Source organism: Lonchura striata, chromosome 1A, assembly GCF_050655825.1.
Source record: "Lonchura striata isolate lonStrDom1 chromosome 1A, ASM5065582v1, whole genome shotgun sequence".
NCBI lineage: Eukaryota > Metazoa > Chordata > Aves > Passeriformes > Estrildidae > Lonchura > Lonchura striata.
The window spans coordinates 60,265,282-60,279,143 of NC_140741.1; the positions used below are offsets into that span (position 1 = coordinate 60,265,282).

The 13,862-nt window shown below is 48.4% G+C and overlaps 1 protein-coding gene and 1 long non-coding RNA gene across 2 annotated transcripts in view; one reads left to right on the top strand and one right to left on the bottom strand.

Moving 5' to 3' along the window:
• Positions 1 to 13,862, bottom strand: part of LOC110483098 (uncharacterized) — a 36,834-nt gene that overhangs the window by 16,074 nt on the left and 6,898 nt on the right. The gene's annotated exons all lie outside the window — the stretch shown is intronic.
• Positions 1,986 to 9,027, top strand: LOC110483097 (retinoic acid-induced protein 3). The gene is made up of 4 exons (XM_021552745.3): positions 1,986 to 2,095; positions 4,548 to 5,503; positions 6,490 to 6,533; positions 7,217 to 9,027. Exons 2-4 carry the CDS (start codon positions 4,579 to 4,581, stop codon positions 7,307 to 7,309), a joined length of 1,062 nt encoding a protein of 353 aa, XP_021408420.2. The 5' UTR covers positions 1,986 to 2,095; positions 4,548 to 4,578; the 3' UTR covers positions 7,310 to 9,027.

Below are 13,862 nucleotides of genomic sequence, written 5' to 3' on the forward strand. Positions count from 1 at the left end.
GTGTACACAGAAATAGGCACCTGCATCCAATCAGCTGGGACAGTCCTTCTGACCTTATGGCTGTTTGGGAGCTGAGACATTCAGTTCACATTTAGGTAATAACCATCAGACATCTAAATTTAGGTGCCTCTATCTGCAGGTTACATCCTATCCCTAAAGGGAGGTGACAGCCATCTCACCTTTCTGGTGTGATCACTGTGCCATTTGTACTCACACCTGTAGACCAGTGGTGCCTCTCCACCCTCCTTGGCACCTCATGAGAGCCAAGGACACCATGTCTCACTCTACAGTGAGTCAGCAGCCCTCAGGCTCCAAAATCACTTGGGATGATTTTTAAATGTAGCCCCATTAGCCTTCTGAAAGTACAGGTTATGTTTGATGACTGACTCTCATGGATTTCTCAGGCATACTGAAAAACGTCTGTGTTACTTTTATCTTTTCTTCCCCTGATATAATTTGACATGGTCTATTCCAGGAGGTTTTTTGTGTCTGTGCTAATGTATGGAAGTAGGTGGCAGTCTATAATGTGCTCTGACAAGATGCAAATAGGCTGATAGTGACCAGTGACCTTTGAAAGCTTCTTGAGATGGTTTCCTAAGACAAGTTGGGTCCCACTGAGATGGTGCTAAGCTCTTCTCCATTTCTACTTATTTTCTATTCTCACTTTTCATAACTGCCTCCTTCTTGGCTACCTCACTAAGCCCAGGACCTGCTTTAAAGTTTAGATTAATTTCATGGAGAGAAACGTGATATGTCCTTTCCTAAGAAGCCTCAGGATTTTACACAGAATTTTATTTGAAATAAAAGTAGGAAGGATACAAAGAACTGTCTCAGGGCTCAGCATGGCTCACCCCACAGTGACTGCACTGAGTGTTGCCTTTCACTGGATGAACCACTCATCCCTGCAGGTCCTCATGTACTTCTGTGGGGTGTGGAAGAGAGGACTCTCTTGTATGAGTTTTTTGGCAGTCTCCACATGTGAGATTCAAAAAGGATCAGCACCAGAAATAAGCCAGAAGCCCTAAACCAAACAAAATTAACAAGCAAATGAGACACCTGTGGGTACTTAGACCTCAGCACAGGCATGTGCAGCTGCTCTACCCCACCCCTGGTTTTGGGAAGGAGCACAAACTTCATGAGGTGAGGAGGATTTTTAGGTTTTGGGCTGTGTGTGTAGGGACTGAGTACTTCATGTGAATAGGCCTTGATGTCAATTCCTTAATCAGGATAATGAAATACTCCCAGTGAGTAATGTTTAAATTAACAAATGAAGTCACAAACAAATTGGATATACTCGAGGATTTACATGGGGTTGTGCTGATAGGTGTGTCGGACCAGAGGCATAAAATGTAGAGCAAGGGGGAATTTGTCATTGCCTTTGCTCATTAACTGTTTGGGCCAGCAATTTGGACAAAGTGACTCAGAGCTCATGAGCAGGCAGAACTGAGCCTTCAGAAATTAAGGCTGGTCTGAGCGAGACACAAGGAAAGCCAAGCTGCCCTTTTCAGGAAAGAAGCGGGTGGAAGGGACGAGCAGAGCAGACGCAGCACCTGCCGGGAGCCCATCTCCGGATCCAGGCTTGGCACTGCGGGCCGCTCACACACCGCAGCTCCTCATCGCCTGCTTTGCAGTTTATCTGGCGAGAAAGCGGGCAAAGACACAAAGGGCTCGGAGCAGGGAGATACGCACTGCTATTCACAGTGGCGGTCCCCACCCTGGGTGCCAGGAGCCAGACAGGGGAGCACCTTATCAGGTGCCCGACGGAGCCGCATTCAGCGCTGTCCCAGGGCTCCATCTCCACCCCGACGCAGGGGTGAGTGCCCCGCTGACGTCAGGAGGCCTTACTTCATTTCCTGGCACTGGGGCCGAATTTTCACAGCCGTGTCCTGTGGGAGAGGCGAGGCGGTGGAACTGGAGTGGGCGTGCTCAGCCCCACCTCTCGGCCCTCCAGCTGTTAAAGCTCCCGGAGCGGCGGGCGCGGAGCTGCTGCTCGGCCGGCGCTGCAGGAGCGGGGGTGCTGGGTCCTGCTGCGCTGGAAAAGTGCCTCTCCTAGACGGAGCCTCCCTGCTGCCTTCACCGGGCAGCACCCAGAAAGGTAATTCAAGGCAGTGTTCTACAGGATCCAGGTTGGGCCTGCCTTCTGCAGCTGGGCTGGGATGGCGCGCAGGACCGTGGCTGCGCGGGGCATGGGGTGCCACAGTGAGCTGAGAGTGCCTCCCGGCCTGACTCTAGGATGGGACTGCCAGCTGGAGCTGGGGACACGCTCCCGGGAAACGACTTCAGATGTCTGGGTGAATGGGTGTATTTTGTGTACAAATACAGTGAGAAAGGAGGGTCAAGCTGGAGGAAGAAGACTCACGCGAGAACTATGATTTGTGGTGTGCTGTATAAGCTACCACAGCACAGACGTCTTTGCGTAGAGCCCCTGCAGAGCCCCTTGGAATTCCCAGACACTGCTGCAGGGGCTGGAGGAGCAGACTTAGCTTCTGGGGAGCACCACTCGCCCAGGAGACAGGGCAGAGGCTCATCATGCCTCGCAGGACATCTACCCTGGAAAAAGAAGGCAGTAAAAATGGTTGCAAGTGGCCCAGTTCTCCAAGTCAGGAAGGTTATTTCCATCCCATTTGTTCCACTGGCCGTGGTGGCAAGCGCCGCTTGCCATCAGGAGCCAAAGCCGTGCTGTCATGGGGTCACTCGCGCTGGTTCTCTGGGCTCTCCACATGCCTCAACAGCGAGCGCCGGTCTGTGTCTGCCAGAGCTGTGAACAGATAAGCTAATCTAATCAACAGTAAATGTCTGTGGATAAAATTTTAGAATTTTCTCTCTAGATTTTCAGAAAGGTTCATTATTTATTACTCCAAATTGTCCAGCTAACACAGCTATCTGTGCTAGAGATCATAAATCTCCAAAATTTTGTGTACGTCGATTGTGAAAAGTCCTTCATGTGTTATCCACTTATTCCATTCTCCCCATGGCAGTCCAAATTTCCTGCATATTTGAATAATTTGCATTTTATTGTAGCCAGCCTTTTGAAGAGCTGCACATCTTTTGCACAGTGAGGTTAGAAGCTGGAAAAATATTTCCCCAATTCAGTTAGAAGTAGGCTCATTGAAGCATATGTGGGGCTGGGAGCGAGTTGGTGGTGTTTTCACCCTTTGTTCATTCCTTGGTTAGATCAATTGCCAATTATTAAAAACACAATCTGCACTCACTGAAATCTGCTGGAAGGGTTTGAGAACCAACTTAATGAGTGCAGGATGTTATTCTGGAGCAGGAAAAAAAATAAAGGCAAATGGCATAGTGAGCACTAAAGTCTAAATTTTGCAAAGTTGATTTTTTTTTTTTTCCTGTCTATTAGAAAGCCCCTGTTTTTCCATTGTGAGTCACCATTAAGGACAGGTTTGTTCACGTTGCATTGTGATATTGTATCTAAACTCCTCTTTTGATCAGTTTTAGAGACTCAAGGCTAGCTGAGGAATTTAGTATTTAGAAATCAGTACCTGGCCCCTAGGGTCTGAACTCTGGAACATGCATAATGGGCCATGATGTGCCAAAGGCCCTCATGCTGTGGATTCTCCATATGCTTCTAGTTCCCAAGAAAGTAGGGAACTTAATTCCCCTTAACAGCCCACTTAAGCTCTCTTGTCCCCTGGGAGACAGGCTTCCTCAGCACTGAAGTCCTTATGATGAGGCAGCAGGAATGTTTTAGGGACCTTGATATCATTGACATCATTGGCTTGTGGACTCCTCACACAGTAACCTGGTGGTTACTTCTCATGCAATGAGCAGCATTGGCTGTGACATGTCAGGCCTCTAGTCAGTGCAAGGCAGTATCTTGGGGAGGAGAGCGAGGTCTTTGAGACACTCCTTATTGCTACACTGCCGTGAAGAAGGAGAAATACGAGTTCAGGGCTGGTGATCGGTGGCCTGTATTTAGTGTTGAATTTGGAGTGAGAAGAGCTATGATGAAGGCATCTGGATTACTTATCTGCAAGGTAAAGTTCCCCTTCATTCATAACAATAAACCAAAGCCAAAAGTGGCTCAGAGAAGGTAAAAGGGGGGAAATTAATGTAAAAGAGAACGAGTTTCTTGTTCTGCATTGTTCATCTCTGAATCTCCCTGGTACAAGGTACCGATGTTGTTTGAACTTGTCAGAAGAGTGTAAACTGGGTTATGACTACTATGCTCTTGTATCACAGAACTGACAAGACAGCTCAGTCTCTGCACTGCAGGGCACCAAGCAGGTGCCCACTGCAGTGCCTCACCTTCTCCCTGCTTCCCACACTCCTAAAACATTGCACAACATCAGGCACAGTGCAGAGGACATGCAAGGTAAATTACCTCCTCCTGAGGGGCTTGGCTTGCACTTGATGGAGAACCAGTGCCAAACTTTGAGATGACTCTGCTGCTATTGCCCCATGTCCTTAGCACTGTGGTGTCCTTGCCCAGTGAGGTGGGGATACAGGTCTGTCCTGCCTCTCCTTCCCCACTGTTGACAGTACCCAGATCATTGACTTGACAACCTGTGCTTTCTCTTTTTCTACAGCTTTGGAGAGGTTGTTCAAGAAGGCAAGAGGATGACAACGTCACCTCCCCCAGGCTGCGGCAGCATTGGTGCTGACTACTACCTGCTCTGTGACACAGAGAATGCCTGGGGGATTGTCCTGGAGTCGCTGGCTGCAGCAGGCATCCTCATCACCATTTTCCTCATCTGCTCGCTCTTCTTCCTCATCTGCAAAGTCCAAGACAACAGCAAGCGGCACATGATCTCCGTCTATTTTTTCTTTCTTTTAGGCATGCTTGGTGTTTTTGGTCTCACTTTTGCCTTCATCATAAAACTCAATGACAGGACTCGTCCCACTCGCTTCTTCCTGTTTGGAGTCATCTTTGCTCTCTGCTTCTCGTGCCTCCTCACCCATGCCTGCAACCTCAACAAATTAGTGAGAGGAAGAAAGCCCTTCTCCTGGCGGGTGCTACTGCTCTTCATTGTCTCCTTTGCCCTGGTACAAGTTGTGATCAGCATTGAGTACTTAGTCACCATGTTTGTAAACCAGAGAGAAGAATTCCTGAATATGGCTCGGGAGAATACCAACAAGGACTTTGTCATGCTTCTGATCTACGTGCTCTTCCTGATGGCTCTGACCTTCTTGGTTTCCATATTCACATTCTGTGGGCCATATAAAAGCTGGAAGAGGCATGGGGCACATATCTTTGTCACTGTCCTGTTTTCCATTGCCATTTGGGTAGTGTGGATCACTATGCTCATAAAAGGCAACACGGTTTTAGACAGAAAAGCGTGGGATGATCCTGTTGTGGCCATTGCTCTGGTGTCCAATGGCTGGATTTTCCTGATAATGTATATTGTCCCTGAAATTTGTTTCCTCACTGCTCCTCTGAAGCTAGAAGACTACCCCCCAGAAAATGACTTCTGCCAACCCAAGTTCATAAAGCAGACAACTGGAGTGGACAACCGTGCCTACACCCAAGATGAACTTGTACAAGGTATGGTGAAATTAATGACTCCACTGCCCCTCCAGCCCTAAGCACACAAGCACCACTCATGACCTAAAAGAGATGGGAGAGCTACAAGAAAATATTTGAAGATTATAGTTAAATGAGAGGCTAGGAAGAAGTTTCAGACTCATGAAACTTTGAAAATGCATATGAAAATTAATCTCCAGACATGAGGGAAATGAGTGAGGACCAATGCGAAAGCTAAAGATGTGTAGGAGGAGTGACTGAGTAGGAGACTTGCTGCATGTCAGGGCTGAAATATAACTCTTTATGATCCTGCTACGTCTGGGAAGTCCTTGTAAAAAATCAGGAGGTTCTTTTGTCTCTTAGTGGTGCATCAGCTCTTCAGGCCTATATAGGTTATACCTTGAAGGTCATTTATTCCATTTCTGATCAGGTTCCCATACCCATGTAAGAATGAATCCATCATCCAAAAAGGAGGCAAAGAAGTCTCTCTTTTCTGTGTGTCTTTTGCCTACTTGGACAAAGCAAAACATTTCTATCAATTGAGGTTTCCCAAACCTTTGGGTAGGAGATGTGGTTCCTCTGAGTGTGGATTTGCTACTGGTGTTATGTTCATCACCTGGAGTCAGACCCCCAGGTTTGTGAGAGAGTAGACAAGAAAGGCTCTCCCAGGGAATACTGTGAAGGGGGTCTTGTGCATACAAGTGGGAGGGATTTGGCTGGTGATGGTGATAATAATTGTGAGTCAACAGGAGGTGTCTAAACTCCAAGGCCATCTGTGTCCTGTTATTTGCAATACCATTCATTCCTGCTTTCAGAAGGAAATATTTAATGTCCTCCACCTATGGATATTATAGCCCATTCCTGACTGCACATTGCACAGTTAGACAAGTCTAAAAGCAGCTGCTCATGTAGCCACAGACCCTCTGAGTGTCCCTTGATGTGGTATTTCTGAGCTGCTGTATAATGCTAATGCACTAACTTTCCTCTGCTTTTGTCTTGTGACACAGGAAATGCCAACTACTCCCCGTATGCTTCTCACTTTCAGATGAAGGTAAGTTCATGCCACCATCACCCCTTTCACCACATGCAGGCTCTAGGCTACTGTTCAGGTGATGAAAGGAAGGGAAGAAGAAGGGGCAAACACAGAAGGGCCTAGAGCAGATCCTGTGAAGGCAGGCTTGTGCTTTGTATGGAGCCAAATGATTCTGTGACATGTTCTTGGAGGTGCCTGTGGATGGGAGGAAAGAAAGGCTATGACATGTCCAGGGACATAGGAAGGCAAAAGGGGCCCCATGTAAAGAGGTTTTCAATACTTTGGGATTTGGTACCACATACGAAGTCTCTTCAAGCACAGTTCCTACAGTAGACTGTGCCCCTTTCCTCAGGAGAGTGTGCTTATTTCCTCAGCCTATACCCTGAATGTATTCCCACCAGCAGACACTGGAAATTGCAGTGCAGCTCCAGAGCAGGCAGTCTGCATGTCCACCTGTCCATTCACCAGTCCTCCTTCAGACCGCCGCCTAGCCAGGTCTAGTAGCTCACATCGTGTTCCCACGTGGTCCCTCTGGTGACCTGTCTCCATAACAAATTTGTTCTGCCAGGATCCTCTTCCACAGCCTTACATGTCACATTCTCAGGATGTTTCTCCCTTCCTTCCTCTGTTTTCTTTATGAGCCTTGTTTTATTACTTCTGTCCAGTTTTCAGAGGTAAAAACTTCTGTGCTTCCTTTTCAGGCTATTGAACCCCAGAATGATTTCTCCATCCCTCGCCCCAAGGCCCGGACAAGCCCATACCATGACTACACTGGTGGAAAAAGCCCCATGTAGCAGCTCCACAGTGAGCAGAGACTAAGTGCCCCTCAGCAGAGGCACGGGGAATGGGCCACATGGTGACAAGGGAGATGATCCTGCAGAAGAGTCAACCCACACCAGCAAAAAAGGAAAGAGATCCTCTTTCCCCCACACAGGCATCTTTGTAGCTCCCTGTTATTCTTCAGACATAGCTTTCAGCCCTGGCCATCCTGTCCCTGCTCACTCTGTCTCCGTGGAATGGAGCTTCTCTCTTCTGATGGAAGAGCATTATGGCCTATTTCCATCAGGAATGCTAGAGAAGCAGGAAGATCATCAGCTGGGTCTGTGACTGGCTTTGCCCCAGACAGGACCTGCTTTAATCAACTCATGGGAGTCCCTGCACCCCTCATCTGATGGGAGAAGAGGAAGGAGCAGGAACATCAGCCCCATTCCTTCCTCCTGCTCACCCACAAAGACATCTCAGGTACTACTGAGAACATCTTTATGTATCTCCTGTTACTTTTGTGCCCACTCCCAGCCCTGCCTGGCTGTCCTCCAGAGATCAGTGAAGAAGAGACAGAGAGAGAAAGAATACTCCATTTTTCATCTTCATATTTGCTCCCAGCACCTTCCTCATCATCTAGGGGCCATGCTGGAGATGAGGAAGAAAACTTAAAGACATAAAACCATCTATACCAATTTCCCCTGACACATGTTCCAATTCATGTTCTAAGAGCTTCCTTTCCATCTCTGGCTCCTACCCATGTGCCTCAGCTGAGCTGCCCAAGGTGCCTGCCCCTCTGTAAACTCTCCCTCCCCACCATAGCCATTTCAGGCTGTGGATCCCCAAAGACAAAGCCTCTTCCATGTGGCTCCTTGTAATACCGTGGTGGGATATAATCCTGTGAACCCTGGATCTTGGCCTCACCCTGAGTGTGTCTGTGCCATTAACACAAACATTTCCCAAGCAGCCAGGTTACAGAGGGCAGACACCCTTCTTCCCAGGCATGAGTGAGCACAACTGTGTGTGTGGTGTGTGGACTGGAGCCTGGTGATGAGCTATGAGTCTGCAGGGCTGAATCATTCTGTAACCTGCTTTGCATTTGATAAATAGCTTTCCATGGTATTTCATATGTAACTACAGAGAGCTCTCCAAGTGGGTGTGTGTGGTACACTGGCGTCTGACACAGCTGTATATTTATTTAGTACTTTGTATATGGACTGTTTAATTAATAAAAACCCAAACAGCCTGTCTATGAGAAACTGGTGTTCTTCCTTGGGAATGTGATTCCTGTAATGGCTGGTGGGGTGGTAGCTCTCCATTGGTTGGAGTGGGCCCCCTGTGAGGTTGCACTTGGGGAAAAATGGCAGAGAGATGCTTCTTTAAAGCTGTCATTGTGGACCAAAGGTCAGCTGCTTGAGGGTACAGAAGAAGGGATAGTAGCTTCTCCATGCTACTTTTCTTGAATAAAGCTGATTTGATGTTAGGAGTGAGAAATGAGGAAATATAAATCCAAGCCACAGCACACAAATGCCAGAGGAAAGATGTGAACTTTTTATCACTGCATGGGTCTGTATTTGCTGGATCAATACTTCTGTATTTATTTGCTTGCCTCTTGTTGGGTACTTGCATGATCAAGAATAGGAAATGAGCTTGTAGATATGTAATTCAGTTTGTAAAAAGATGTCTTTCTGATGTTCTGAACACATGTAATGTTTTTATTTGCAAGTAGAAACAAAATCATATCAATGAAGATGATGATGGTGATAATAATTTTTAAACCTCCTGATAGTACGAGGCTATAATTTCCCTTTTTAGAGAATACTCTCCAATGAGATTCTACATGGTGTGTTGTGCTACCACATACTCTTATGCCTGGCAAATAAACCCCTTCCTCAGGCACAGTGAATCAGGCAGCCTGGGTCTTCCGCACTCTGCTTACCAGCACTGAAGGGCAACACAAGGACATCTGAGGCTTCTGAATCCCTTGGCATGAGAAAGATCCCTCCTAAGGATTGATTTTGAAATGTATCACAGGACAACTTGTGGTTATTTTAGTAAATTTGAGGTGGAAATTATTTTAACCATCCCTCTTCTTCTTTCTTCTACCTATACAGTCCACAGGTGTAACACAGGATGAGGGAGAAAACTCAAGGATCCTAGTATAATATTGGAGAGTAGGCTGAGAAAAGGGTTTGTGAAGCCGTGATGAAACTTATTAACTTGTAGACTGAAGGTAAGAGGCATATGCTTGAAACAGTACCTAACATTCAAGAAATTAGCTTTTCAAGCAGATGTGGTGTCATTGATAACTATAATATGTCCCAGGATGATTCAAAAATATGTTGAAAGAGAGCCAGCTCCTCTTCTTCAGTGGAGTCTGGTGGAGCAAAGGAGCAGGCTAACAGGAGAAATAGAAGTGAAGTGTGCTTTTACCTTGTGTTTTCTATATCCCACACACTTACCAATTCCTTACACTCTGTCACAGAAAGTACCTCCCAATGTGCCTTGGCCCCAGAGGCAGCAGACTAGGAGGGATGAGAGCCATCATATGCACTCCCATTGATTCAGGGCATGGCGATTTTCTTGATTATTTTGTTGTTACTGTGCATGCTGCTTGGCAGAGAATGAAAATCTCCTTCCAAGGATTTAAGAGTGCCTTTTAGAGTAATTTTTGAAACCTCTGTAATGACACAAATACTAATCCGCCCAGAGTTATTTTGCACATGTTTGATATGAAGGCAGCTTTGTGTGAGAGCTCATTTAAATGCCAAAATAAACACAAGTTTCTGTGGAACTTTGCACTGCTGGCTAAGGGGTGCTGCAGCGCTGCAAGTTTCTCACACCTCAGGAGAGACTTTTGGAAAAGCAGCAGTTTCCTCTCTCCTTATAATTGAGCTTTATCCAAAGCAGCTGGCCACTTAATCCCAAACACACCTCCCAGGGAAATCCTAGACTGGTTGGGCCAGACAGACTAGACCAAAGAGGAACAAGTGAGTTGAGGAGGCAGGATCCTTGTGCTGTATCTTCTGAAAACCTGCTCACTGGAAGGCCTGTAAACCCAGTAAAGCTCATCCCTACCCTCTCTCCTGCACAGGGCTCCCTTGGTGGTGGTGGTTGCAGGTGCTCTGCCTTCAGGGCCCTCTGGTTTCCAGTCCCTCCTCTTCCTGTTCAAGGAGACCAGAGAGCTAGAAATGTACACACCAGAGAAGGGTTGGCACAGAGCACACCTGGGTTATGAAAGCAGCCAGGATTATCAGGAGGCAGGATAAACTGCTGAACTTCAGGTCAGGAGTGTCATGGGAAAAGAGCAAAGAAGAACAAAAACACTGTTCAGTCCCAGGACCTTCAGGGTCACCATCCCATGGCCTTGCCAGGGCTGTAGGGCTCCACGTGCTTGGGCAGGAGTGACATGGAGGGTGCAGTAAACCCTTGGAGCACAGATCCATGTCAGTGGTGACACAACTTGGAATGGGGAGGAACCTTGCTGGGGTCACCTCCCAAGTACTCCCTGTCCCTTCTGGCAGCTGGTGTGTGCCACCCTCCCTAAACAAGATTTTTCTTTGAGAGGGATTCACCCTCTTCCTTCCAGTCCTGTAGCCCTTGCTGTGGCACAGGGGTCATGAGTCCCTCTTACTCAGCTGGGGGCTTTCTCCAGGCTTACAGGACCAGGTGACCACTTTAATCAGATCTGCTCCCCAAGGAACAGAATCACAGGGCCACAACTTGTGACAACTTTTGGTCCAAGTGTGCATGTTGCTCCTTTGCTGAGGGTGACTGACTGTCTCGCAGCAGGACTGACAGTACAAGTGGTGTGGCCAGTGCCCAGCAGTCACCTTCTCCCCTACAAACCTTACCTTGTAGGTTTCAGTGTGTCTCATCGCACTGGACCAGAACCAGAGGTAGCTGAAGAGGAGAAATGCCTCCCATTTTCCTGTCCCTGGCAGAGGCAAAGTGGACAGCGGGGAGCAGTCTCCTTCAGCCATCCCTGGCAGCTGCACTACAGCCTGTGAGCAGCACCTAGAGGGCAACAACACTCGGGAGCAAGAGACAACATTCAGCTCACCCTACATTTCCACTTACACTCTGCCCTTACACACACACACACACACACACACACACACACACACACACACACACACACACACTACCCAGGGAGGGACTGATTTTGCAGCTTCTTAATGACAAACATGAGATCGAAATCTGCCATTGTGGGATGCCTCTTGCTCTATCCTGCCCCAAGCAGGATATTCTGCTGCCTTTAAAGTGTAAGCTGACAGAACATGCAGGGAGCTGGTGGTTCTGAGAAGCCACAGAGTTGTTCCTTGTTTCCAGCTGTTTCCTATATTTTAGTAGGTTTAGCAGTACTACGGAGTAACTCAAAGGCTTTGGTCAGATGGTCCACTCCAACTTCTGCCTTGAACAAAGCTAATTTCCAAGACCAGTTTGAGGTAAGCTCTGAATGTCTCCAAAGATAGAGATCACACAGCTTTTTGGGGTCCCTATGCTGGTGTCTGACTGCTCTCATTGGGACTTTTTTTAAACTTGTGTCTAATCAGAATTTCCCTTCTTGCAACTTCTCTGTGCATGTCTGAGAGAAGTCTGGTCCCATCTCTATAGCACCCATTTAGTTAATAGACAAGAGCACCTGAATCTCCCTTAGCCTTTCCTCTGATGACCAAGAAGGTCCCTCAGTCTTTCCCCCTGGTGACATGGTCCAAGCAGCTCCCAACGGTGTCAATGGCTCCCCTGCCAGATTTGTTCCCCTTCTCACTGCTCTGTAGCAGTGAAAAACCCAAACTGGACACAGTATTCCAGATAGAGCCTCCTGAGCACTAAAAGAAGGAAATAATTCCTTCACCTTGCTGACTTCACCCTTACTCAGACAGTAATGGTATGTGGTTGGTGTACATTGCCATAAGTGTGCATCACTGGACAATGCCTTCTTCAGACTTATTTTCCCTAGCACCAGTTACTCCCTTTGCCCTGGAGGAGCTTGTGTGAGTTATAAATAGAAGTGACTGAACAGTCCTGAGCTTCCCTCTGTAAGGCAGGTGGTTTTTGACAGGAACCAGAAATAGCACCTAAGGCCACTGAGCTGAGGGCTGCAGTGGCAGCTGCCTCTCCCAGGAGGAAGTGCTGGAGAAGGAAACACAAGAACCCCTGCTCAAATTTGCCTGCTTCCTGGGGCTCTGAATGCAAAGTAGAGGTGTGCCTCAGTGGCAGCAAGCCTAACCCTTGAGTGCCACCTGGTCTGTGTCACCGCACCCAGGCTGGGGCTGGTGAGCTGTTGGTGAGTGGCTGCACTCAGTGGAGCTGTGCTCTCGGGGGCAGCCAGCCATGGGGACTCAGCTGCCTCTGCCCCAAGGCAGCCTCTGACACTGCACTGAGCAGTGAGGGACAATGGCCACGAGAGTCTCTGCTGGGGGTCCCTGCCCCACTCCAGCCATCTTGGTTCCTTTGGGCCTGGGTCATGTCTTGTCCCCTCTCCAGACCTGCAGCACAGTCACCCAGTACTTTTCTATTTAGGATTCTTTCCCTCCCTAAAAGTCAACATGTGCTGCCACATGCAGTTTCTAAGGAAACTGGTGTTTGCTTTGCTTTTGCTATGGTGACGAGTGAAGCACTCTGCTAGATGCAAGTGCCATTTTCTACAAGACTTTCTGAAGTGCCAGGCATGGAGCAGGAGCTGCCCTCCTGTCTGACCAGGCTGATTTTATCTCCAGAGACAGCCAGGGCTCTGCCTCGCTGGGCGGTTTCTCCCATCAAACTGCTAACAGGTGCATTTGAGGAGAAAGCAAAGGCTGTGGCTTACAAAATGGGCATCTTGCTCTCTAAGTAATTAGTCAAGAGCTGAAATAGAAGGCTGTGTTTCCAACATACGTCGCTGTCTGCTGTTTCTCTCTCAGAACAGTCTGTAGTGAGGATCATATGCTTGAGGATAGAGAAATGCTGAAAATTTTTGATGAGATCTCTAATCATGGACAGAAAAGGACTTCAATATCCTCTGGTACTGCTCCTTGCTCAATGCTGTAAAAAACAGTGTTTTCCTGCAAATCATCTCTTTCCTGGTTTTGCCAGTGTGAAGAAGCACACTAGAATCTCGGAGGTTGGGCACCGAGGTGCTGCTCGGTGTCACTTGATCATCCCAGGGCGCCCCTGTAATCCACAAAGCAGGCTGTTCCTGCAGGCATTCTCTTGTTAGCAGCGCTGAACCGCCTCTCTCACTGTTTGTCACATCCTCAGCCCCTACCGGAGCCACCTGACACTGGTGCCAAGGCCGAAATGAATGAGGCACGCAGGGTCCGAGAGAGACTCCAGCACCCACCTGGTACCCACGGTGCTCTCCAGAGCAGTGGGCCTGGTCCCACCGCGCTAACTCTTGCAAGACAGAAAGCAGCCGCCTCGAAAACAGGGAAGCGGCTGTGTTGAGGGCTCTGGTTCCCCCAAGGGAGCGGAGGCAGCGCCGGGAGGGCGGGTGCGAGGAGCGGAGCCGGCGGCCGCGCTGGCAGCCCGCGGGCGGCTCCTCCTGGCATTCCGCCAGCGGCCGCCGGGCGGCGCCCTTGGCCCGCGGAGCGCCCGCGGGGG

What these genes read in the sequence shown, in the direction of transcription:
- LOC110483097 (XM_021552745.3), top strand. Translation starts at nt 4,579, where the DNA reads ATGACAACGTCACCTCCCCCAGGCTGCGGCAGCATTGGTGCTGACTAC. An exon ending in CCAAGATGAACTTGTACAAG is followed by an intron (nt 5,504 to 6,489) that starts GTATGGTGAAAT and finishes CTTGTGACACAG; the next exon opens with GAAATGCCAACTACTCCCCG. An exon ending in CTTCTCACTTTCAGATGAAG is followed by an intron (nt 6,534 to 7,216) that starts GTAAGTTCATGC and finishes CTTCCTTTTCAG; the next exon opens with GCTATTGAACCCCAGAATGA.